This window comes from Manacus vitellinus, unplaced genomic scaffold, assembly GCF_001715985.3.
Source record: "Manacus vitellinus isolate BGI_N305 unplaced genomic scaffold, ASM171598v3 scaffold_10_pilon, whole genome shotgun sequence".
Taxonomy (NCBI): Eukaryota; Metazoa; Chordata; class Aves; order Passeriformes; family Pipridae; genus Manacus; species Manacus vitellinus.
In genome coordinates this window covers 14,061,795-14,085,384 of record NW_021938838.1, presented here as the reverse complement: position 1 = coordinate 14,085,384, position 23,590 = coordinate 14,061,795, and the positions used below count along the sequence as shown (strand labels likewise).

General features: G+C 44.2%; 2 protein-coding genes across 2 annotated transcripts in view; one reads left to right on the top strand and one right to left on the bottom strand.

Moving 5' to 3' along the window:
• The first annotated feature begins 1,724 nt into the window (after positions 1 to 1,724).
• Positions 1,725 to 7,288, top strand: ORC6 (origin recognition complex subunit 6). Its single transcript, XM_029965548.1, has 6 exons — positions 1,725 to 1,851; positions 2,607 to 2,770; positions 3,845 to 3,934; positions 4,751 to 4,863; positions 6,127 to 6,201; positions 6,587 to 7,288. Exons 1-6 carry the CDS (start codon positions 1,771 to 1,773, stop codon positions 6,751 to 6,753), a joined length of 690 nt encoding a protein of 229 aa, XP_029821408.1. The 5' UTR covers positions 1,725 to 1,770; the 3' UTR covers positions 6,754 to 7,288.
• A 1,799-nt stretch (positions 7,289 to 9,087) lies between these two features.
• The window catches only part of MYLK3 (myosin light chain kinase 3), a 32,953-nt gene continuing 18,450 nt past the window's right edge, over positions 9,088 to 23,590 (bottom strand). The window contains exons 4-13 of the mRNA XM_018085122.3: positions 20,854 to 21,425; positions 19,033 to 19,138; positions 17,953 to 18,046; positions 17,531 to 17,640; positions 17,114 to 17,255; positions 16,019 to 16,089; positions 14,378 to 14,506; positions 13,196 to 13,348; positions 11,354 to 11,486; positions 9,088 to 10,312 (exon numbers count right to left, since the gene is read on the bottom strand). Coding sequence (XP_017940611.1) covers positions 10,241 to 10,312; positions 11,354 to 11,486; positions 13,196 to 13,348; positions 14,378 to 14,506; positions 16,019 to 16,089; positions 17,114 to 17,255; positions 17,531 to 17,640; positions 17,953 to 18,046; positions 19,033 to 19,138; positions 20,854 to 21,425 — 1,582 coding nt within the window. The 3' untranslated portion in view covers positions 9,088 to 10,240. The remainder of the gene's footprint in view (positions 10,313 to 11,353; positions 11,487 to 13,195; positions 13,349 to 14,377; positions 14,507 to 16,018; positions 16,090 to 17,113; positions 17,256 to 17,530; positions 17,641 to 17,952; positions 18,047 to 19,032; positions 19,139 to 20,853; positions 21,426 to 23,590) is intronic.

The following is a 23,590-nucleotide window of genomic DNA, read 5'->3' as shown; positions in this document are numbered from 1 at the left end:
ATGTGGAAATTTCAGGTCTCACAGAATCAGTTGGGTTGGAAAAGACTTCGAGATCATCGAGTCCAACCTGTAACCAATAACCACCTGGTCAACCAGACCAATGGCACCAAGTGCCACGTCCAGTCCTTCCTTAAACACCTCCAGGGACGGCGGCTCCACCACCTCCCTGGGCAGCCCATTCCAATGTTTAATCACCCTTTCTGTGAAGAAATTCCTCCCAACGTCCAACCTAAACCTCCTCGGCACATCTTAAGGCTGTGTCCTCTCGTCCTGTCACTGGTTGCCTGGGAGAAGAGCCCGACCCCCACCTGGCTACACCCTCCCTACCTCCCTAATGAATAAACACCAACATTTGCGCCAAACAGCACTAATGAGCTGGGCCCACCAATGCAAAACCACTCTTCCTGCTGGAAAAGAAAAGAAGTTCACTGGGGGAGCCTACGACAGCAGTTTTGAAAGGTATGGGAGGCCAGGAGAGCGGGCTAGAGGGCGGACAGCCCGGGCACACGTGCCCAGCACCGGCAAAGACACGACGCCGGGTGCATCGCAGGGGCAGCGCGATAAAACAGCCCGAAACTCTGCCCGCCCGTGCGGGCAATAAAAAACACCGGCCGATAAAAACACACACGTCCCGCTGCGCCCCCACGAGCGAACGCGGCGGGCGAGCCCGCGGCCCCAGCCCGGGCCCAGCCCGCACTCCTCCGCCCCGCCCGGGCCGGAACCCGTGCGCCTCCGCAGCCCGCACCCGCCGGGCCTGCCCCGCGCCGGCTCAGCAGGGAAAGGCCACGCGGTCGCGGGTCCCAGAGGTGCGCCCACGGCTGCGGTGCCCCCAGGCTGAGCCCGTGCCCCGGGCGACCCGCGCCGCCGCTCGCCGCGCGCGGGTGCCCGCCTCACCCCACCATGGTCCCGCCGTCCGCCGCTCCCCGTCGCGACGCCCGGTCATGTGACTGCGCGCCGCGCGCCGACCCGCCCCGTACGCGCGCCGCCGCCCTCCCCAGTTGGCCCGCCGCCGCGCGCGGCCTGCGCCGCGCTCCGATTGGGCCGAGGGGCCGGTGATCTTGACGGCGCGCTCGCAGTACCGCGGGCGGCGCGCGCGGGCAGCGCGCGGCGGGCCAGGAGCCCGCGGGGCCTGAGGACCATGGCGCCAGGCTGGGCTGCGCGCGGAAACCGCCCTCTGGGTAAGCGCGGGTGCGGACACCGGGACCACACACCGCGGTGGTGCGGGACCCGGGCGACTAACAGCCGCGGGTGCGGGACAACCGGGAGCACACACCGGCGGGGTGCGGGACACCGGGTACACACCGCGGGGTGTGGGAACGGGGCACACACGCGGGGATCTGGGATAGCGGGACACACACCGCGGGGATCTGGGATAGCGGGGGACACACACCGCGGGGATCTGGGACACCGGGATACACACCGCGGGGATCAGGGATAGCAGGACAGACACCGCGGGGATCAGGGACACGCTCTGCGCCGTCTCCCCCCGGCTCCGCACCCCCGCACAGCGCTGTCCGGTTGTGGGTGTGGTGGAGCCGCGGACCCCAAGGCAGGCGGGGTCGGTGGAACGTGGCTGACCCTGCAGTGCAGTCCCGCTGCACATCACCAGAGAACACACCGCCTGGTCCCCGAGCGTGTGCTGCAGCCGGGGAGCTGGGCGGAGAAACCTCCGCACATTCTTACTGTCTCGTACCTGTTAACGAGGGCTTTGTGTTTTGCAGGAAAGCTGAGGAGTATCTGCGGCTGTCCCAGGTGAAGTGCACGGGGTTAATGGCTCAAATGACGGCGACGAGCAGCGCTGTGATGTGCCTGGACCTGGCGGCGAGTTTCATGAAACAACCGATTGACAAAGTAAGATGTGGTGGCTGTCAGTGCATTCTGTGTTAGTCCACTGAAATCATTGTTCTGTGAAGTGTATGCTGGGAGCAGGAAAGGGACATAATAATTGACTTACTAGTGTGCTGCTAGACACAGCGTTAGAGCTTTCACTGTTCAGAATTTGAAACAGGGCAAATTGAGATCAGTGTCATAGTCACTTCTCAAGTTGAGTTTGCTTTGGTATAATTTCAGCTCTTTCGGTAACAAATAAATTACTAGCAGGGATGTTAAATTTCAGATCTATCCCTTTTACTGTGGGAGGGAAGCAGGGGCTCCAAGGAATCCCTCTCTGTAGAGGTACCATAAACCTCCACCTGCAAACCCGCCAAAATAATGCCTGGCACAAGATGTTCATCGTTGTCCGTTTACAGACAGAGGAGAATTTAATTGGACCTGACCCCATGAGGAGTAGCAGGAAGGTGATGCTCATGTCTTCAAATTGCCCAGATTTTGCTAATCCTTGTTTTTAACCATTTTGATAAAAGGGACACGTCACATTATATGGAAATATCAAACCTTGTTTCCGATGAAATGGTCTAAAGATATCACTGTGTTAAAAGCTGTGGCATTCCTAGGTGGTTAATCTTTCTGTGTGCAGTCAAAATGTGCATTATTCATTGCACAAATTTGTTTAATGTAGCAATTGAACTTTATGGTGTTGTGTTGATTGCCTGATTAAGATGTCAGGAAGGAATCTTGCTAATTCTTGGGGTTTGTCTTCTTGAAAGAGCTACTGTGTTAAACTCTCCGGGTTGAACAAGAACACCTACCAGAACTCTATGAAGTCCTTGGAGTGTTTGCTGGAGGTGAACCCCAGGCTGGGAATGCGAGACTTGGCTGTGCAATTTTGCTGCACAGAGGCAGTGAACATGGCTGCAGAAATACTTCAGAGGTGAGGAAGCTCTCGTGGTAAACTCTAGTAAGATTCTTTGTTCATTAGATGTGTAAAGAGCTTGATGTTTGGAAGGGGCAGGTATTCCTCACTGACTGGAGCAGTGAGGTGAGTTCTTAGCACTGCCAATTCAGCCATGATCCAGGCCACTTTTTAGAATACATGAAAGAAAGACTTAGTCTGTGAATCTCAGTAAGTCATTGTCTGACTGTTCAGCTGGGAATAGTGTAAAAAATACAGTACTCTTAGTCCCCATATTTGTCCTTAGCATCAGAGTGTCATCCATTTAACTGCTGATCACAGCACAGTTCAGAAGTAATGCTCAATAGAGAGAAATCCTCCCTTCTGGAGACACAGATCTCTTAAAATGCACATTACCTGCAAAACAAATAGGTAGAACACTTCAGTGGATTCAAGAGAGTTAACTAAAATTTTCTGTTCCATAATATCTACTTTAACCAGAGCAGTCCCTGAAGGGCTCTGTTCTGCTGTGCTGTCACCCTTATAGCACATTTAAATGCTGCTAGGTCAATGAATAAAGGCTGGGCATGCTTGTTGATGCTTCTTACAAACTGGAAAAAAATAGCCTGGGGACAGGTGGAACAATAAAAAGTTAAATTCTTCAGTGCTGCACATTCACTATGTCGTTTTCCATTTTTAAGCCTCCATCTGTGTAACATACACATCTGTGCAGCATACAAGAAACTATAATGCTGCCCTCTCTTGTAGGATGGATTTATGCAAAGCATCTCGTTGTAATTTTTAGGTGTAGTGTAGAGCTAAAAGTACTGTGTGGATGGGGAGCACAAGAAACAGATTTTACTGACATGCCTCCATCCAGATCCCAATTTAAAATACCTTTAATTCAAAAAGAGGAGGTCATCCCAATCCCCTTCTTTTTCCTGGTGTCTTTTGCTCTTCTCAGCCAGTAGCAGCTGTTTCTGCTTGACTGGGTTGCAAAGGACCAAGTGGTCCATCAGACCCATTCAACTGCTGAGTCCCACATGACAGATGTATTTCAGCAGCTTCATTTGAGGCAAACGCAGTGTCCAATTATCCCTTGCTGTTCTCTAGGTATGAATCCAGCCTTTCTGAAGCACAGAGGATGGACCTTGATTTCTCAAAACCACTTTTTTTAACAGCTTCACTATTCACTGCATGCAGGTGAGTGTAGCTGGGGGATCTTCTTCAGGCTGAAATGCCTGGTGACACACTGAACAATCTAAGCAGCTGCTTCATCTAGGGTCCTGCTTAGCATATGCTGCTACCCTGCTCCTGAAAATAGGGACAGCTGTAGCAAACCAGGTCTTTCTTTGCAGTGAAGTCTCCAACCTACATTACACAAAGCAGAAAGTTACATGGATTTTGGTGAAATACAGCTCAAGGTGTAAGAATGGTTGCCAGCTCGCTTCTGAGCACCGAGAAACAGCTGTTCTGGAGAAGGAAAAGCCCTGAGCCTACACCATCACATCCTCAGGGTGCTCTGCCTTTGAAGATGGCTCTGACAGCTGTAGGCCCGGATCAGGAAGAGCTGTGTGACTCAGCCAGCACTTGGCAAGAATTGGCTTGTGTGCAACGATCTTCCTCAGCATTACACTTTGTAATCTTAGCAGCACAGGGACTGTGTAGCTGCACAGCTCCTGAAAAAGGTTCTTTTGACACAGGGGTCTCATTCAGCTTTTTGCAGTAGTGGGACTTTGTCCTGGTTCCCTGTAAATTTGAAAAATACTTTTTCCTAATACAATTTCCTTATGTAACTTGAACTCACCCTGAGTTTCAATTCCTGAGCTGTATTGACTGAGTACTGTAGGGGTCTGTTTTTTTAAGCAAATTTCTGGGTGAGACAAGGATAGGTAGGACAAAAACACAGGCCTGCCTTTCTCATTCTCACAGGCAGTGTTGGTACAGCAATTATCACCTCACATAAGTGATAGTTGCTGGAGTGTTGCTTTCTACAGAGGTAACAACTCTCTCTTGTAGGTGTTTGAAGCTGAAAGTGGACAAAACTAAAATGGTGGCTACATCTGGAGTGAAAAGAGCAATATTTGACCGGCTGTGCAATCAGCTGGAGAAGATAAGCCAGCACCTCAGGAGTAAGTCTTTGCCTTTATCCCTGTAAGACAGCACACCCATCCCATGGCCTCACAGTTCCCCATCCTATTCCACTGATAATTTCATTCTGATCACTTCTAGCTGTCCCCTTTCAGCCAGATCTGCCCAACCCATTTCATCATGTTTCCTGCAGCCCAGTTCCCACTCACAGTCATTGTTTCTGGGGAAGTCACAATAGCTTAGCATGCGGAAAGGCCAAAAATAAGTATTTTCCTCTCTTCTCTGCTCCTTACAGTGTCTGCTGCTGCAGTTTCTTCCCTGCTTCTCCCATACTACCTGACCCATCTTGGATTCCTCCTTCTTGCTTTCTGCATCCCGTTAACATGGCAACATGACACATTTTAACACAAACATCATGCTCTGACTGACTCACTTCTGTGCTTTCCTTTCCCCACTGCAGCATTAACAAGCATAAGCTTTGCTCTTCTGGTAATAACTGAGCCATTCCATGACACCATCTCTCCACATACAGTGAGCAGACCTGAGGAACCATTCTCACCTGTGGTTAAGCTTGCAGTTCTCTCCACTGCTTTTGTTTGGAGGAAAAAGACTAAAATATGATCCACACCCTCCTGTCCTTATTTCTCCTGCTTTTTACTTCTCTTCTTTTTTCCTTTCCCAGGCTTTCACTCTGACTTTCCCACTGAGAGTAACCCTTCTTCACCCTATCTTCATGCTTCATATCCTGAAGTTTTGTGGAACATGCTGCCTGAACCTAAACCAAAAGCTGCTGCTCTCTCCCAGGCACGGACCTTCCCACAGTACAGTGCCCTATAAAAACCCAAACCTTACCCCACCACTAAAGCAGCTAAAGGCAGCTGGGAGTTTCTGTACCAGTGCAGGGAAGATCATGTATCTGTACACATTGACAGCCCCGTGCATGTTGTGGGTATCTATAATACAAACTGTGGAAATGGAATAGAAGGGGAAAAAATAACTGATAATCCCACCAGAGTAATCTAGAGGGGTAGATTTTGGGCAATGAACATGGTGGATCAATGTAGATACAAATGCAGCAGCAGTTTGCTGCTAATTAGCAACCTAATTAAAGCATTCAGTCAGTCCATGCAACCCTTCAAGTGTACTGGCACCTCTGCATGTAGAGCTTGAGCATCAGTCTGGACTGCTCTGACTGGGTGACATTATTTTTGGAAGGTGGCACTGCTATCTAGGAATTACATGTAGGCCACCCTCGGGGCCCCAAACACCACTCAGAAGTAAAGCAACTTACTTATTTTTTTTAGAAGAAGATGTTCCACTGGCTGCAGAGACACCTGAAAGCCTGCAGGCCTGCCTGGAGCACTGTGAGCAGGAAGATGGTAAGTTGTGCTCAGCTAGGAATGAAAATCACCTCACCGGAGTAGTCCTGAGCTGGTCAGTATTTTAGTGGTGGGATAGGCCATAATCTCAGGTTCACAGCAGCTCACTCCATCCTGCATCCATTGGCTATGGAAGGATGGAGAGAACCTGGCAGAAGGATAATGGAATTTATACTGAGTAATCCTAGTAGAATTAAGGATAACTGTTCTGTTCAGACACAAAGGTAAAGAGGAGACTGTTCCAGCAGGTGAGAGGAGCAGCAAACCATGGGATTAGATAACACAGGGACAGACTCCCTGCCTGTGTCTGTGCTCACTGCCACAGTTATTCCCACCAACACGTGGCCCATGATGGCCTGTCATGGACTTTCTTGTTCCCTCCCAGGATCTGAAGATGATGAGGAGAAGCCACATAAACGGCCAAAGACTGAAACAAAGCAGGACTATGAAGAATGGAAAAAGAAAATCCTGGAAAATGCTGCTAAGGCACAAGAGACAAATAGTACTGCCCCTGTAATGCCACCCAGTAATGCAACTGCTGCTTGCTCTTAATCTTAACTCTCCCTGTGCTCTAACAGTAGTTCCAGTAGCATGGGTGATGGCTGCCTGGTAGCCAGCTACCTAATTTAGCTTTTAAGTATTGAAAAATGTTATTTTTAATAAAATGACACTAGGATTGAGGTGATTTTACAGGAAGCCTGTCTTTGACTACTCACCTGGCTGGTACCTGAGCAGCTTTGGCATTAAGGGGGTAAAATAGCTTCATTCTCTTGCTGCAAGAAGCGGGGAACATTCTAATGCTACGTTCTAATGCTACTTTAAGTGTAAATAAGTTATAAGTTACAGGCCCTTGAGCCCTTGGCTGGAAGCAGTCAGTGAAATAAGAGGGAGGGGACTAATGGTGCCTTGTTAAACTGCAAAGCCAGCAGAGAAGTTAAGATTTTTTTTTAAATTGCTTTTATTTTTTTACTGTTGAAGAAATACTGTTTAGTAACTGAATTTGACTTATTTTCATGTGTATGGAAATGAAGTCTCTTGTGCTTTTATAAAGGGGTCCCAAATATTTCAAGAAACAATAAAAGTACTGGAAGGAAAAGCTTTGTATTATGACATCATGTTCTTGGCACATGACTTAGAACACAAAGTAAAAGACTCACAGGAGGTGCCTGTGTTTTTAGAGGGAAGATATCCAGGTGACAAGGATCCTGACTGGGTAACAGGGTTTTTTTTATGTCTCACAGTCATAAACTTAGAGAAGAGGAGAGAGTAGTTTGTGGAGGCAACATCTGTGATGCTACACTGTCATCCCAGCTACTCAAATTGTAATTTGCTATTACTACTTTTTGAGGAAAAATCATTACTTTTAGCAGTGCAGGCCTGATGTAACTGTAACAAAACCAAACCAAGTCTTCGTTCCATTTTTGTTTTATGTTTTCTGGCTGGGATGTACAAAGATAAGTTAACTTTCATAAACACTCATTTCAAAAGAAACCCAAAAGCCCCAAGTGTCCATATGAAACAAGATAAATTATCTTAAGTCTGAGCATTTAGATTTGAAACACTGCACCCACCTGAGCTTCTTAAAAGTATTTTAATGCCCTGCCAAATGTCTCCCTCCTGTGCACACTCCCTGCTCACATGAGACATGATCACACCAAGATTACAATAGTTGGTATCATTAATTAGATATCAGTGGGGCCAGGGTTTTTTTGTCCTGTACTGTTCCAGTGACTCACAGGTCACCTGTGGTTCATCCCTTAAGCTTTCTGTAGATCCCAAAGCAAAATGCACAGGACATGGTGAAAACATCCCCTCAGGCTGCAGAGGTGGGTCCCACTGTACTGCAGAACCAGGGGATGGCTGCCCAATCTAAAGGGATTCCTTTATGTTAGAAACAGAATAGTCATCCTGCTGGCCAGAGGCACCTTCTCTTTGTAGAAAATAGAGAGGAAATACGTACAAGACAGCAGAGAGCATCTCTGTGTTACCTTCTTAGAAGCAGCACATACTAATTGGAAAATTTAAACTTCCTGGCCACTTTCACTTCTCCCAATGCATTAAAAAAGGAGATTGCTTGAAGCCAACTTTAATTAGCAAGAGCTAACTTCATTCCAGGTGACATTAGGGAATGGACTCAAATTCTTGACATGCAGAGAAAATACCCACAAAGAATAAGAGCTGTGACAAAATGTCTGACATGAGGAGAGAATCCCATCCATTAGCATTCCATTTTTAAAACCTACAAAGAGATGCTTTCAGGGTGGTTTGGCAGTGGGGTTTAAACCAAAACTGATGAATATAGGCTTGTTCCACTTTCATGAAATTTATTAGTATTAATTCAGAAATATACAGACCAATGAATATAATCACATTTAATATTCAGAACTGCTGGGGAAGGAAAACATGAACGAAAGTGGACCTTCATAGAAGGTGATAAATTATCAAGATTGTTTGACTTGGGTTTAATAATTCTTCCTTGTCCCAGTTCTGGAAATGCTGCAGAAGTCGGGACTGTACAAAGTGAGAAGCAGCTGAGAGGAAAAGATAACTAGACTGGGATAAGCCAGTCTTACAAACCTCTTTATTAGCAACAAACACTACTTCTGCTAATTCAAGGGATGTGAAATTCCATAAAGTTCAATGAAGCTTTACAGATGCCTTTGCTGGGAAGATAGTTTTAATAGTATTAGTTTCCATTTCTCCTAAAAACCATCCAGCTCACACTGAGTTTTGCAGAATCTACAACAGGAAACCACAGGTTTAATAAATAATGTTATACTTCTATCTGAGAGATTTTAAGTGGCTCCCACTCTATACATCAGGAAAAAAAAAGTTTAAAATCCAAAATAAGTTAGTACTGTGAAGAAAACACTTAGTAAATAATGTTATACTTCTATCTGAGAGATTTTAAGTGGCTCCCACTCTATACATCAGAAAAAAAAAAGTTTAAAATCCAAAATAAGTTAGTACTGTGAAGAAAACACTTAATGTTCAAGAGCAAAGTGGGGAGAAAAAAAGGGCTTCAACCTCCTAACTGGACTAAAGGCAGAGTCTGACAACACATCCCTGTCACTGAACCTATTAGAAATAAAACCTATTTTGCATGTCACACCTTATCAGCTTCTCAGGCTTCATTAAAATTTTCAGAGAGGAGAAAAAAAATCCTCCAACTAAAACTTATAAACTTAAGGGCTGCAGTCACAGCCAATGAGAAGCACTTAAAAGTTTTAAATATATACAAAACTGTATCTGGGAATCTCTTCTGTACAGCACGAGATCTTCTTGCACAGACCCAGTGGTCATTGCATGATTTGTATTTGTGGCAGTTTCACATATGTCCTTCCAGAAGTTCAATCAGTTCAGCTCAATTCCACTTGCCATAAGAAACAGCAGCAATGGACTAACTTAAATTGCTTCAAACCAGGATTCCTCATAGTTCCTAACTATGCAGTGATTATTTTTCTAAAGGAGAGAGTAGATTAAAAACAACAACAACAACAAAACAACCAAAACCACTCAAACCTATCATGTTGGGGGGGGAAACAATCTTTCTGAAAGAAATGCAGAAGAAAGGGGTATCAGTTATCTTGTTCTAAGTAACAAGCACCTGACAAAGAAGTTGTGCCACTGTTGTAGCAATTCTCTAAAAATAACATACACCACTCAGTAAGAAAGTCTTCAGAGATCCCATGCTTGGTGTGAGAAACCAGAAAACTGACCAGGGGTTTTGTGGTGTAACCACCACTCTGCAGAATCAAAGCCTTCAGCAAGAAGTCAGCCCCAGTGACAGCCACGTTTTTCCACCACTACTTACAAAACTCAAAACTTGAAAAAACAAAGTAGCTTCTGCTTTTAGAAATCATTATTTCAGTGCCTCTTCCTTAGGGCACTTCTGGCACCTTAGCACTAACACACAAAATAATTGAGGAGGACAGTCCCAAAACCTTATGTTATAAAACAGGGGTAGAAATTATTGAAGATATGAGTCCTTTCATGGCTTCGTGTCCATCTCCAAGAGTGGTGGATGCTTCACACAACCTTATGCAAGCTTGGCAGACATACTCTGAAGTCTCTTCAGCCTGTTAGCAGCAGCCACCACATAAAAATGTTTCTGTGAACAGAACAGAACAGTCCAAGTGTGAGTGCAAGGACCTTCTCTGCAGCTGACACGGATTTTTCTCCCTGGTAAATCCATTTCCCTCTAGTGACCCACACCTGGTGTGTTTTGCAGTGCTGAACCACTGGTTCTGCTGGTACTGTGAAGGTCTGCAGTGCTATTATGAATTGTACAGTGAAAGGTCTTTAGGTTATGTATTTTTTAAAATGCAAGTGCAGAAGTTTGTTACCAAACAGCTGAAGTGTGGGACTGGAAAATGTGTAATCCTCTGGTTTAACTCCTTGGCAAGGAATGGCAACTCCCCAGTGACAAAAAGAGAAGGAAATGGTCCTCACTGAGCTTGCCTTCCATTTCCACAGGCTTCTTTCTAACAAGATCACTATGTTCATCTTTCAATTAAATAACAGATGAATCAAATAATTAAATAAGATAATAAATAAATAATCAAAAACAAACAAATAAATTAAATCATTAGATTAATTATCTACAATCTAATAGAGACTCCCACACAGATTATTACCTATCACTTCTTCATAAAAATGTAGTTCAGAAGGAGCTTGGGGTTATCAGAAAGATTCGGAAGAATTCTCTGGAGGGGTTTAAGGCTAATTTTTTTTTCTCTCTCCCACACTTCTACTTTGGAAGGCACAAACTGGCTTATGTTGTAACTCTACTCAATACTGACAACAGATGAATGCAACTACTGTCAGTGGAAAAAGTATAACGAGAAAGAACATTTAATATAAGCTAAGTAGCACCTGAGGCCTCTGAACCTGCAGGAAAAAAAAAAGTAAAACTCCTAAACACCAATCAGAAATAGTGAAAATTGAAACCAAACGTGCTAAAAATAGAAGCAATACCCTTCTGCGGGACAAAATACTTAATTTACAAATGAAAATAGACTTCTCAACTCATATTTACAATAAAGAAGCCTGTGGGCACAAGTGAGCCGACACACAAAAGGAGGGAATGGCTCTGCCCGTGCTGAGCTGATTTTCCCTCTGCAGGTAGATTTGCCAGACTTTGTCTCCTCACCTTCCATTTCCTCTGAGCCATGTAACTCTGCAGCAACAACTGGGACTTGAGGCGCAGCTTGGACTTCTTGGCCTTGGCAGGAAGGTCGTTCAGCCACTCGTGTTTCAGACACTGCGTCGCGCTCATCCGGCAGCTGAGGGGAGGAAACCTGCCATGTCAGTCCAGCCACCCTCCTGCCATTTTCTCAGTGCCCCTGACAAAGAAACTGCCTCTAATGGATGAACACCAGTGAAAATGCTTCCTGAGATGATGTGAACCCCAGTGCATGGGATCCTAACAACATCCTGCCCTCTCCAGCCTGAGGGGTGAGCGGGGTGAAGAGCTGCTGGTGGGTCTGCAGTGGGTTGGCTGAGCTGTGGTTAAGTTCATCAGTGTATTTATCATTTTATTATGCAAATGCAGAACTTTGCTAACAGAAGAACAACATTTGTGGTGTTATCTCTCTGTCCTGATAGGCTTATTCTGTGCCTCATATTTAAAAAGCACAATTGTCTCTTCACCCCAAACTTAGATATCCAACAATGGGCCCAAATGCCCTGGCCTATCCTAAAAGCTTTGGGAAATATATGGTAATAGAGGAAACCTTGAGGTGGAGGTGTTGAGAAAAAACTTCAATTTGCCTTTTTCAAAGCAAAAGCCTATGCCCAACTCCTGAGCTTTGCCTGAGCTGTCACTGAAAACACGAATTCCAATGACTCCTGCCTGCTCAGCCCTGATTTCAGCAGTCAGGGGAGGGAAGTAAAGGTCTTGCACAAGGCCAGGCCCACTGTCCCAGCACGGCAAAGGTGCCTGGTCTGCAGGAGAGCTGGGCTGCCACACATCTTGTGAACAATTGGGTCAGCTAATTGTTGGTCTTTGCAGCTCACTGAGGACAATCTTAGTCCTTTCATTCACAACTTCTAACCAGACTTTGCAGAGTGTCCCTCTGGAACTCCAATTCCCATTGCACAGAAAATTTGAAGACTCCAAAGCAAAGTTTAAAGTCTCATAGCAAATCATCATCACAGCCTGAGAAAAACTCATCTGTTCTCTCCTGCTGGCAATATGGAAAATTTCAGTTTCTTTTTTGCTTTTCATAGGACTTATTATTCAAAATGGAATTGGTACTAGAACAAATTTGTCTGATTTAGGTAATGATCTGGAAGTTGTTAATATTCTAAGCACTCCTTTGAATTCCCCTCAAACACACAATCTGTTTTACTGTATGCATCATTTCCTGGTTTGATTAGATTGATATCACCACTTGGCAAGAGAAAAATTTCTCTACTCAATCAACCCCACAGCCATGATCTGACATCAACATCATCCTCATTTCTCCTGTTGTTTCACATGTGCATTTTATCTCAGTGGAGCCAAGACTAAGAAACCACATGCAGAGTTAAGTGTCAAACGCTCATTAATATCTCCCAAATGCCTGTAGACCACTTTAGAAGAGAACAATGCACATTTTCACAGCTGCAGCTTCCATTTATCCTCCATGGCATTCAAGAGGCATTTTTGCAATTTGTGTCAGGGCTTGTGAGAATCCAGAGTAACAATAGAAATAGTTTTTGCTCAGAGAAGCAAAAGCTTCAGAGACAGATTCCTACACTGCAAATCCTTCCAGATTTCCTGTGTTCTGTTTCTCTACTGTGAAAAACAGTTTTCCTCAGTAGGGTACACAGACACTTTCCTTTTAAATAGGGGCTTCTGAATCACTGAGGAACTGCCCAGTAAGCCCAGATACAGCATACAAAAATGTCACATAGTAAGTTCTCATTGTTGGCTGCAATCTGAACAATTGGCTGATAGGAACTTAAGGTCATTAGGTGCTACTATCCTCATGATAAGACACAGAGGTACCTTTTCTCCTTTACGAGCAGTCTGGAAATAAAGTCTTTAGCTTCCTCTGAGAGCTGTTCAAATGCTTCTGCATCAAAATCCCAGCTGCAGTTGAGCACATAATTCATTGTCTCTGCATCAGTTTCTCCCAGGAATGGGGACAGGCCACTAAGCCTTAAAAAAAACAAAGAAGGGGAGGGGAGAAGAGGAGTTATCATATGCAAGATACGTTTTTCCTTCTATGAATACTCCCCTTTGTAACTGTTGTTAGCTCATGGAGAGGAAAGGCTCTCAGCTATGGAGGGTTCCACTTCTCAGTCCCTGCCAAGATAGGCCAACATTTTGGGGCAATAATATGTTATAATTTTAGTGTCACTCTCTAGCAGTTCACTCGGCTCGTCAGGGAGCGTTGTTCCTAGATTCCCAAGGAAATGGATTCCATGGGATCTACGAACATCCTTCAGTGCTTTCCCAGCTAGGAAAGCTAGGGGGACTCAAGAGCTTTCCCAAATCAAGGCCCATATCCATATGTGGCTTGAATTAAACAGAATTCTGAACAATAGATTACTTTATTCCATTAGTCTCTAAGCCCAGATTTATTGCTTCCATCATTTCTTACTTCATTCAGTTGGGTTTTGGCTAACATACAAACTTACACCAGAAATTTATCCAGTCCACAGAAAACACTTGTGAAAGATTCTGGGATGAAAAGCAAGCTCATCAGAAGGCAGAGACTTTGGACAGACAGGCTGTCCATGGCTGCCATCCAGGTATCAGAGAAAAATTTTAGCCCTATTCATGACAAGACACTTTTCAGACCCATGGCCTAAAACCATTATACTAATTCTCCTGTGCAGATGCACACCAAGTCTAAACTAATAAAAAGCTCAGATTGCAAATTTGAAAATTAATTCAAGTCCTAAAAAACACAGTCAAAATGGAAATTCTCACTTGTTTTGGGCAGCTTTTCCAAGTGAAAAAAGACCTGACCCATTTTAAGATGGTAAAGGAGAAGAACATTTACATATTGGGTAAAAGGATTATTTGTTGTTTAGAGACTTTGTACACACAGTGAAGTGCCTCTGTGTTAAAAGCTGGTTTAACAGAATTAATCAGGAGGACTCACAGCCAGAGGGGCTCAGTGGCTGCTCATTCCTGCCCTGCAGACCCCTCATCACCACGACCCCTCCCAGGGTTACTCACAACATGTATGTGATGACCCCCACACTCCACATGTCCGTTGGGAAGGAAACAAAGTCATAGTTCACCACTTCAGGGGCCAAGAACTCTGGAGTCCCGAAATTAACCTTTAGTTTCTCACAGGGTTTGTACCTTTATTGGAAGAAAAAGACGTCAGTGCCGAGCACGGGTTGGGGACACAGCTCACATAGGGAAAAACAAGGCAGGGCTTTTTGTGTGAGCAGGGCTGAGGGAGCAGAGCTGACTCCCAGGCCATCGGGGCAGCACTGAGGTGACCTCAGGTGAATATACCATCCCCCAATCCCAATGCCAGGGCAAAACCAGGAGGAAGACCAAGGACACTAAAGCCTGCAAAGGCCTCCCCCACAGAGTGGTAGCAGCTTCACTCTCTGCCAGGCACTACAGGATGCTTTCCAGCAGATGTTGTCCAACATAAAACAAATAAAGCAGCTTCGGTTACAAAAGGTTTGGAGAGTATTTGCTTAGTGGGATGTACCCAGTTACAGCTCAGGGTAAAGGTCTATATCACATCTTTATCACAGATATGAACACAATATAACTAAGGTGGGACTCTGAAGAAGATTATTTGGGCTTGTAACAAGTTAAACAGTGATATCACATAGGGGGTAAATTGTTAAGTTCTATTGCTTAAAATGGAAAGGTTACTGAACCAGTAACCTTTTTTTAACCAGTACTGAACCAATAACATTTTAAACCAGAATTGTTACTGAACCAGTAGCAACTGTCACTGATGGCAGCTGGAGTTACATCTATGTACAGACAGAATGAACCATTAAAGTACTGCTTTTAAATCTCTGTTTCCTGGAGGATCTTGTTTTCAAAACTGCTTTAGTAGCAGTTTGTATCTTTACCCTCCCAATTTAAAACAAACAAACAAACTCAATGTGTACATTTCTTTTCCTTCAGAAGTATTTTATGGAAACAAAGTCCTCGAACGGATAATACATGCACACACATAAGTACATATATGCATGAATGTACCAGCTTTTGGCTTAAGAAAAGCCTCAAGGGGGTTAGAAAATAAACAGATGAATGTTATTGTTCTTGCTGGTATACTAATGGAAATAATTCCTTTGTACTCCAGGGCAATTGACTCATGCTCTCACAGCTTTCCTTTAACAAACTCACGCACGCAAAGCAAAAGAATGGAGAAAAGTCCATATTTCTCTGAGGGTTTCCTGTTTCACATGGCATGGTTCAAACATCATTTTTGTCCCCCCACTTTTTTCCTTCAATCAACTTACTCAGCTATGTAAAGAGTTTAGCAGATAATTTCTACAACTAGAACCTGCACAACGAAACGCAGCAGTCAAGAAGTCTCCGAGAGCCTTCACGGAGTCCCCAGAGTAAAAGCTTTACATGGGGAATAATTTTGAGATAATTAGAACAGCAGTATAGCTTTATCCAACTGAAATGTAATTTGAAAAAGTAATTAGATAATTAATGCACACAGCAGAAAACTCATGCCTGCAGAGGCATAATGCTTAGCTCATTCACATAGCAGAATTATTTTAGAGCCAACAAAACACAACCCCTCGAAAGAACTACCAAAACCATATCAGATGTTTGTGAATTTGATTTGGGTTTGGTTTTTAAAATAAATTCACAACTGAACTCTCTTACCTCCTTGCTAATCCGAAGTCAATAATTTTAATCTGGTTTCCTGTGTGATTTACACATAGTATGTTTTCAGGCTACAAAAAGAAGAGAGGGTATTTTAAGTTAAAAGTTTGAGAGAGAGATCTAGTAAAAGAGCATGTAAAAGGTAATTTCTAGGATAGTAGTTTTCCTTCTATTCCTATCACAAGAGAAGGACTTGACAGGCACACTCAGTTAGTGAAAGGTTTGTGTTTGGACCTCTGATAAAGAAGCTTTACTGTATAATAACATTCCTGTATTTCACCAGAGATGACAAACAGATTTTGGAATAGAAAGGCTCTCTGTGTAAAATGGTAAAGTCAGTCTGATGCTTGAGGCTCACTCACTGGATTTACTCCTTAACTATAAAAGTACCTCCACAAAAAGCCACAAGAAACAGGTCAAATGCACCCAAAAAGAATTTTTCTTCCAATGAGAATATTTTTCAAGGTGGGGATGGGTGGGGGGTGATGGGATCCAAACTTGTTACAACTGCAGAACTATCAGAGGGCCAATCAGGTCTAATATCACTTGTGTAAGGCTTGTGTATAAACAAGCAGGGGAAAAAAACCCAAACAGTTGCTATTTCTGTTTAAAAATATCAGTTATTAAGGGACCATTGGGAAAACATTGTCATTTTGCTGCAGGTTGGTTCCTGGCAGTGAAAAGTACAAACTATAGGAAGATGATTGAATAGGTGAATAGATGATTGATTTAAATACAGTTGCAGGTGGGGGAAATGGAGGGAAGACTGTAGGCGTTTCCAGCCTAAGAGGGTTTGGGTGGTGTTTTTTTAATTGGTGACAAAAGGGCATTATTTAAATACTGCACAGAATAAAAAGCTGCTGATTTAAGAAAGGCAAAAGCACAGAATTCTGATCATTTCACTATTCCAGGCAAACTACTGAATAGACACTGGAAAAAAAGTGATGAATCTCTTGACCTCCATTCCTTGTAACTATTGCATTAAATCTGTTCCTTTCTGACATAAGTCCATGAAATGAGCCGTGACTTTGTAATTAGAGACTCTGTGGTGGCCCAAACAGCATCACCAAAGCACAGAGAGCACAAACAACTGACCTTCAGGTCTAAATGGAGAATATAATGCTGGTGCAAGTAGTGCACTCCTTCACAGATCTGCCTGGTGAACAGGATGGCATCCAACTCAGTCAGGTGGTAGTTTTCATCTGTGATCCGGTCAAATAATTCGCCACCATCAAGACTAAAATTTTGACACAGAAAATTGTTAAAAACCCCTAAAATTCTGCATTAGCTCGATTAATTTCCAAGTTGGGAATTAGGCTCTGTGATTGAGCGAGGGTCCTAACAAGAAATTCCATATAAAGTATATCAGTAGCCTCAATGACTTCAAGAGACTTATTTCTCTGTGTGAAAACCACTCCAGTCTTCTTCACCTCAGAATTATCGTCCCCTATTTCCTTTAGCGACCTGAGAAAACCCAAACATCTGACAATTCCTGAGATAATTTAAACTTACTATTCCATGATCAAAGTGACACTATTTTTGGCTTCAAAAGCATCATAAAGCTGGATCAGATTCACGTGATTCAACTGGTTCATGATGTTAATTTCATTTTTTACTTCCTCCTGGAAAAAATTAACAAAGCAACAAAAAAATGAGCAAAATACCCTCCTTAAATTTCAACATATTGAAACAGAATTATTTGTAAAACCCATTAACAGCTACAACACAGGTCTCAGGTGGACAGAAGGTTTAGTCACAAACACGGGGATGACGAACAGTCACAGAAAGTCCGGGCTGGTCCTTAGTAAGACAGACTTTACAGTGTTTGAGAGAACCCAACCACAAGCTGCCCCTCATGTGCTGACTGAGGGAAGTGGAGCTGAGGTGCTGCAGTGAGGGCAGGTTCAGAGTCGGGCTCACAGCAGCGTGGTTACCTTCTCTTTGGCTCCTTTCACTTTGATGATTTTGGCTGCCAGGTTGAGACCAGTCGATATTTCCGTGCACTTGTGGACTTGCCCAAAACGCCCCCTGTGGATGCCAAGGAAAAGACGGGAAACCAGCTCAGCACAGCCCAGCACAGAAACCTCCCCTACGACTATTCTTATCGTGAGGCAAAAATAGCCCAGTACAAAGGGAACGGAATCGGGTGGCCAGCAGCACGGAGCTCCTCTTTCTCTCAGCTTAGGAAGGATTAGTTTTATCTTTCCAGCCAGTTGTTCAGTGCTTACATTAAAATATTATGCCCCCCTCGCATGGCCGCGTGTCACTGTGGCACGATGACCCGCCGACGTTCTTGTTCAGCCCTGTAACTGTACCCGCCTGCTGTCCTTCACTGCTGTGGCTGGGGGTATATTAACAAGGATATTTCTGTCCTGATCTCATAACTTTTTAAATGACCAGAAGACCAGTAACTGTAGCCACTCCACAGACTGCATTTCTTGCACGTTGTAAATTCTCCCCCATGTCATGCAGATACGTTAATGCCCCCTGGAATGGTTTCTAAACACCATCTTCCCTGCTGTTGCATCATATTGCTTATACTTATTATAAGTATAAGCCATTATAAGCCATATTTGTAAGTGGATCAATGTGTAAATCAAGCCTTCTTGTCACATAAGTAAGGATACAAGAATACAAAAGCTGAAGCAGCTGCAGACTTCCTATGAGTGCAAAATAAACATAAGGTCAAAATAATAATAACTTCTTCCTTTGCTTTCTTTAATGTGCAGTTCAGCACGGAAAAAAAAAGATTTTTGGAAGCTGCCTGACATAATTCTAATGGGCTTTGTTGACTTCAAATGCTCTGAATCTGTCTGCCTTAAGGGTACAGGTTTTTCCCACGGCACCAGATGAGGCCAGGATCATTACAACAAATGAAAAAACCAGTCATCCAAGACGACAGTCAGGCATCTTAAAATGGAGCTGGGACAGAAACCAAGGGAAACCCCTTGATTTAACAGTGCCTGTGAAAGCCCTAAGGTCTGCAGGATGAACCTGCTCACAGGGATACTCACCCCCCCAGTACCTCGTGCCGGCACACCGAGTAGCTCGTTGTCACCTCCGTTTGCTTGACACTCACGATGCGATGTTCGAAAGGCGCTGGAGGAGAAGGACTGTCATCTAAAGAGGAGACAAGCTGGTCACTGAGGTGTTTCTGCACACACCAACACCACTGCACTGTTTCACCTCCCTCACACCAGTAACTTCAATGCACATCACCCTGCTGTGCCTGCTAAGCGTAATGTCAAGTCCCAGCTGCCTTCCGTGCTTCCCAGTACCCACAGCTCCACAAAACCATATCCTGATGCTCTCCCACCTTTAGCACTGCTGTCCTGAAGAGATGATCCCAGTTTCTCCCACAGGCACTGCTGATGCAGCCCCTAGTGCTGCTGTGGCTGTGGGGCTCTAAGGGAGAAACACCGGGGGCACTCACCCAGACCAGGCAGTGTCTGACTGCTGACAACAGGCTGCGAATGCAAACACTCGACCCAAAACTTTATAGTGAAGTGCACTGCTCTCCCTCCCATCTCTTCCCTTTGCTCATGTCCCCTACCATGCCATCATTTTTTAATCTACTGGAATTCAGGCAAGCACTGAAGTATCTGGATAACATTAAGAATGCAATTCTTTCACTCTTTTTAGAGTAGCATGCAAGGGAAAGAATCCCTGCGGTTGCAGCTAGCCCTGAGAAAGGAGGTGCTGAATATATCCAAAATTTCTCTATTACTTCAAGAAAGGGACTTTCACTGCTAGCACTCTTTTACAAATGAGGAATAAAGTCCCAAAACTGAGAACAGAACCTCACGTTCTGCATCTCAGCTCTGTTTTTTTAACACAGTAAACCCGCTGAACACCTTTAGGAGACTAGTTTATGCATTAACAGAAAAGGCCTCCTGAAAAAACTACCTGGACACTTGAAAAAAATTACAATTGATTATTTTTTAATTGTTATGGGGCAGCTGGAAAGGCCAACACAAACACACAGCACTGATGAATGATGGCAGTTATTGGTAAAATCATGAAGTTCCTCCTGGCAGCAAGATTTTTGCAGACAATGTTCAAATTAAAGCTGAAAATATGATCATTAAAATTATTAAGTTTCATCAGTTTGTGGTAAGCTAAATCAGTTAACCATGATCACCTAATGTCCAAGTTTTTCTAGGGTAAAGCTTCACTAAAGCCATTTTTGGTGTCTCCCATTCAAGGCAATTTTACAGCTAATCTGCAGGTATCTCGGGTTGCAATTTAACATGTATTGAACTCATCTCCAGCCACTGCTCAAATGCCAGATCCAGGTCAGGGCATCTGTCCCTGAAGGTTTTGTGCTGTCAGGAGTGAGCACTCCCTGAAACAATGCAACCAAGCGTTGTAACATTCACACAGTAACCCAGAGGAGATCTGCAGCCAGTAAAACAACACAGGCCATGGCAAGATACTCTTCTTGCAATATTTTGCTGTGCTCTGAATCTCCAGCCCACAGCTGCTAAAGTATGGCTTGCATACTCTATCTTAAGTAACAAATGCTTTATCTAAAGAAAATGGATTTTTTTTAAAGTTACTCATACTTCTGATCACACATACACTTCACCCTATTTTATTTTAAATGACATTTTTTTCCCCCAAAACACACTTTGAAAGGAAACTTACTATTAAAAGAATCTGTACAAATGTTAATTGCTATTTACATAGTCAGAGACACCCATGGAAAATGCTCTCGAGTGTAAGACACAGGTGTTCTCCTGAGCACTGCTCCAGCTATTATTGTACATCCAACAGACAGGAATAGCACAAAATCCTCCAGGTAAGGGTTCCAAGGGTAACTGTGAGCAACTCACCGATGATCACTTCACCCTGTGTGGGAAGAGCTCTGTCACCTTCCAGTGCCTTACTCTTCTCTGGTGCCACTCCTGGGCACTGATGAACATCATTTCCTCTTCCTCCTGAAGATGCAGACTCAGATTCTCTCCTCTCAGACTCGGTACCTTTTGGGGATTCTTCTGCTTTTGCTGTTTCCTGATGGATTTTCACTTCTACCCCCCCATCTTTTGCAGGCTCCTTTGCAGAGTTATTCTGTGAGGTTTTGGGCTCGCATTTTAATTCTGATTTCTCTTCAGCCTTTTTACCTGGTTTGGGCTTGCTCAGTAATGGCTGTTGCTTTCCTGTTTGAGGTGTAAGTTCATTTTGCTTATTGTCCCCTTTAACTTCTGGATTTGGCTCAGTGGTGATGTTTTTAGGACTCTGTTGCAGCTTTAATTTGTCAGGCAGCTGTTTGGCTCCTTTCAAATCTGCTGGTGTGGAGGATGGGGGTTTTACTTTGGGACTTGTACCTCTGTGATCACTTACATTTCTTTCCTTGGCCATCTCAATCTTTTCTTTCATGTCAGTCATATGTACACTGATGGATATCCTGCAGAGCAAACAGTCAACATTTGGTTCAGATGACTAACCCTACTTTTGGAGCTTTGAGGGGGAAGAAAAATCTATAAGTTTCCAAACCCGCAGATTTCTACAGTATTAATAACACCTATCTGTACCAATTCTCTTAGGAAATACTGACAAACACTAAGGGAAGAGCACCAAAAAGCACTCTGATACTTTTTCTGTGTTCTCATCAGTGTACATGCCTGCCTTCTGCTGAACAAAATGTCTCATTCTGCTAAGGGTTAATCCCACATTTGAAAGCTTACCCACTTTTTGCGATTATTACAGTTGGTCTAATGAAATACCACTCATCTGGGCAGAGGGGATAGTGATTGCCTTCACAAATTACAGGCTGATTATCTAAATGGCTGACTGCTCATATGGCTCTAGAAATCCAATGGTTTGCATCCACCCTCAGTCCTCTTCCAGCTGGCTGACTTGCACACTCAGACATCTGTGTTTGTGCCTTCTGATGGGATAGCGTTCTTTCCACAGCTTTCTCTTAAAAATCCAACTTTCATAAACTCTTTCACTCCATCAATACTATTTTCCTTGGCATTCTAGCTACTGGAAAAGTTTAAAGATTTTTTTTTTCCCCCCTCTTGTGTTGCCTAAAAAGAATACAGGTTAGAACCAATTCTCTGTGCTCCTAAAATCCATCAAAGACATTCGTGTGATAATGTTTGAGTCAACTGTTACTGCTCCAGCTGTCATGAGCTGCCTGATTTTAGTGAGGCTGAACCGAAACTTGTGAAGCTGTAAAGTAGATTTTATACAATGGCAAGTAAAGAAAATTCCTGTTATCGAGGAGAGAACATACCTCATTTTCACGAAGGTTATTGCCTCTTTCAGTGCAGCAGCCTTATTACAGAAGATGTTATAAAAGAAATGTTTCTGCTTTTGTATTACAGGAGTCTGAAGTTTCTGATTTTCTGTATCTTTAACACCCTTTTGCTGTGCTATGAATCTCAGCTGCTCCGGTGTGAGCTATCAGAGCAGCTGAACACAGCTCCGGGCAAACACTTCCTCTGCTAGCTAGGCAAGCCTGAACCCAGCAGGACTCCTGGCCATTTCTCCAAGCTGGGGAACACAATGTTCTTTTGACACTTCTGCATGGGCTTTACGAACTTCATTAAAAGCTGCATCCATTTCAGAGAGGTGTTTACCACTCTCATGTGACCTCACACTTGAAAGCATAATGGGTGTCCTGGGCAGGAAGGCTGCAGCTTCCCCTGGGGTTTACTCTGGCTTCTGCCTTTGAGTTACCTGTTGGCCTCCCTCCTCCTCAAAACAAAGTCTTTGGGGCTCAGGCACCCCCCTGTCCAAACCCACCAGCTGCTGCAGAAGCTGCTGCCCATCTCCCAGTTCACCCCCTGGCACATCATCATCAACCAGCACTGACTTCCAAGGGCTTACAGTAACAGTTCCTTTACAGCTTCACCAACACCCTGAGCCATCCCCCAAGCACAGGAACAGCCTCCAAGGCAGCACCCCTGCAGGCAGCTGGGATGGACCCACTGCAGCTGTTGAAGCACAGTGCCTATGGCTCACCAGCCAGAGCCTAAAACCCACTGGGAAAGTACAGGGAGGTCCCTCTGCTGTCAGTGCTGCTGTAGCAACCAGTTTGGAGGTAACCGTGTCTATAACTGTACACAAATGTTTGAGAAGAGGCCACAGCAGTGAAAGCTTCTACCTTCTCCTGCCAAATCCTCAGGTTCACCCTCTAAGGAGAAAAATCTCCCAGTGTGCCAGTCATCACAATGAGCCCTTTCCCTCAGGAAGCCCATGTGCTGACATCAGGACAACTTTCTTTCATTTTGGTAATTTATTCTTCATTCACTTTATTTGTTGACTTGTTTTGGGTTTTGTGGGGTTTTTTTAGGAGTCCTGCAATCCCATTAGACTCTCACTCATTGCACAGGATATAAGTGCCCAGCCTATATTCACAAATACCACTAGAGAGTTTTCAAATTACACAGACACAAAAGTAGTGTCATGTTCTGTCTGGTCTTTGGGCACCAATTTGTACACACAAACCACTGGGAAATTCCCCATGCAAAGTAACATACATACATACATCTGTGTGTAGGGATGAGTGTGTCTATCACCCCCCCCACACACATAAATTACTTTATAGACACCTGCCCAGAC

Bases quoted from the DNA above. Each gene is read 5' to 3' on its own strand.
- ORC6 (XM_029965548.1), top strand. From the start codon at position 1,771: ATGGCTCAAATGACGGCGACGAGCAGCGCTGTGATGTGCCTGGACCTG. The intron at 2,771-3,844 runs GTGAGGAAGCTC...GCTGTTCTCTAG, and splicing joins GCTGCAGAAATACTTCAGAG to GTATGAATCCAGCCTTTCTG. The intron at 4,864-6,126 runs GTAAGTCTTTGC...TATTTTTTTTAG, and splicing joins GATAAGCCAGCACCTCAGGA to AAGAAGATGTTCCACTGGCT.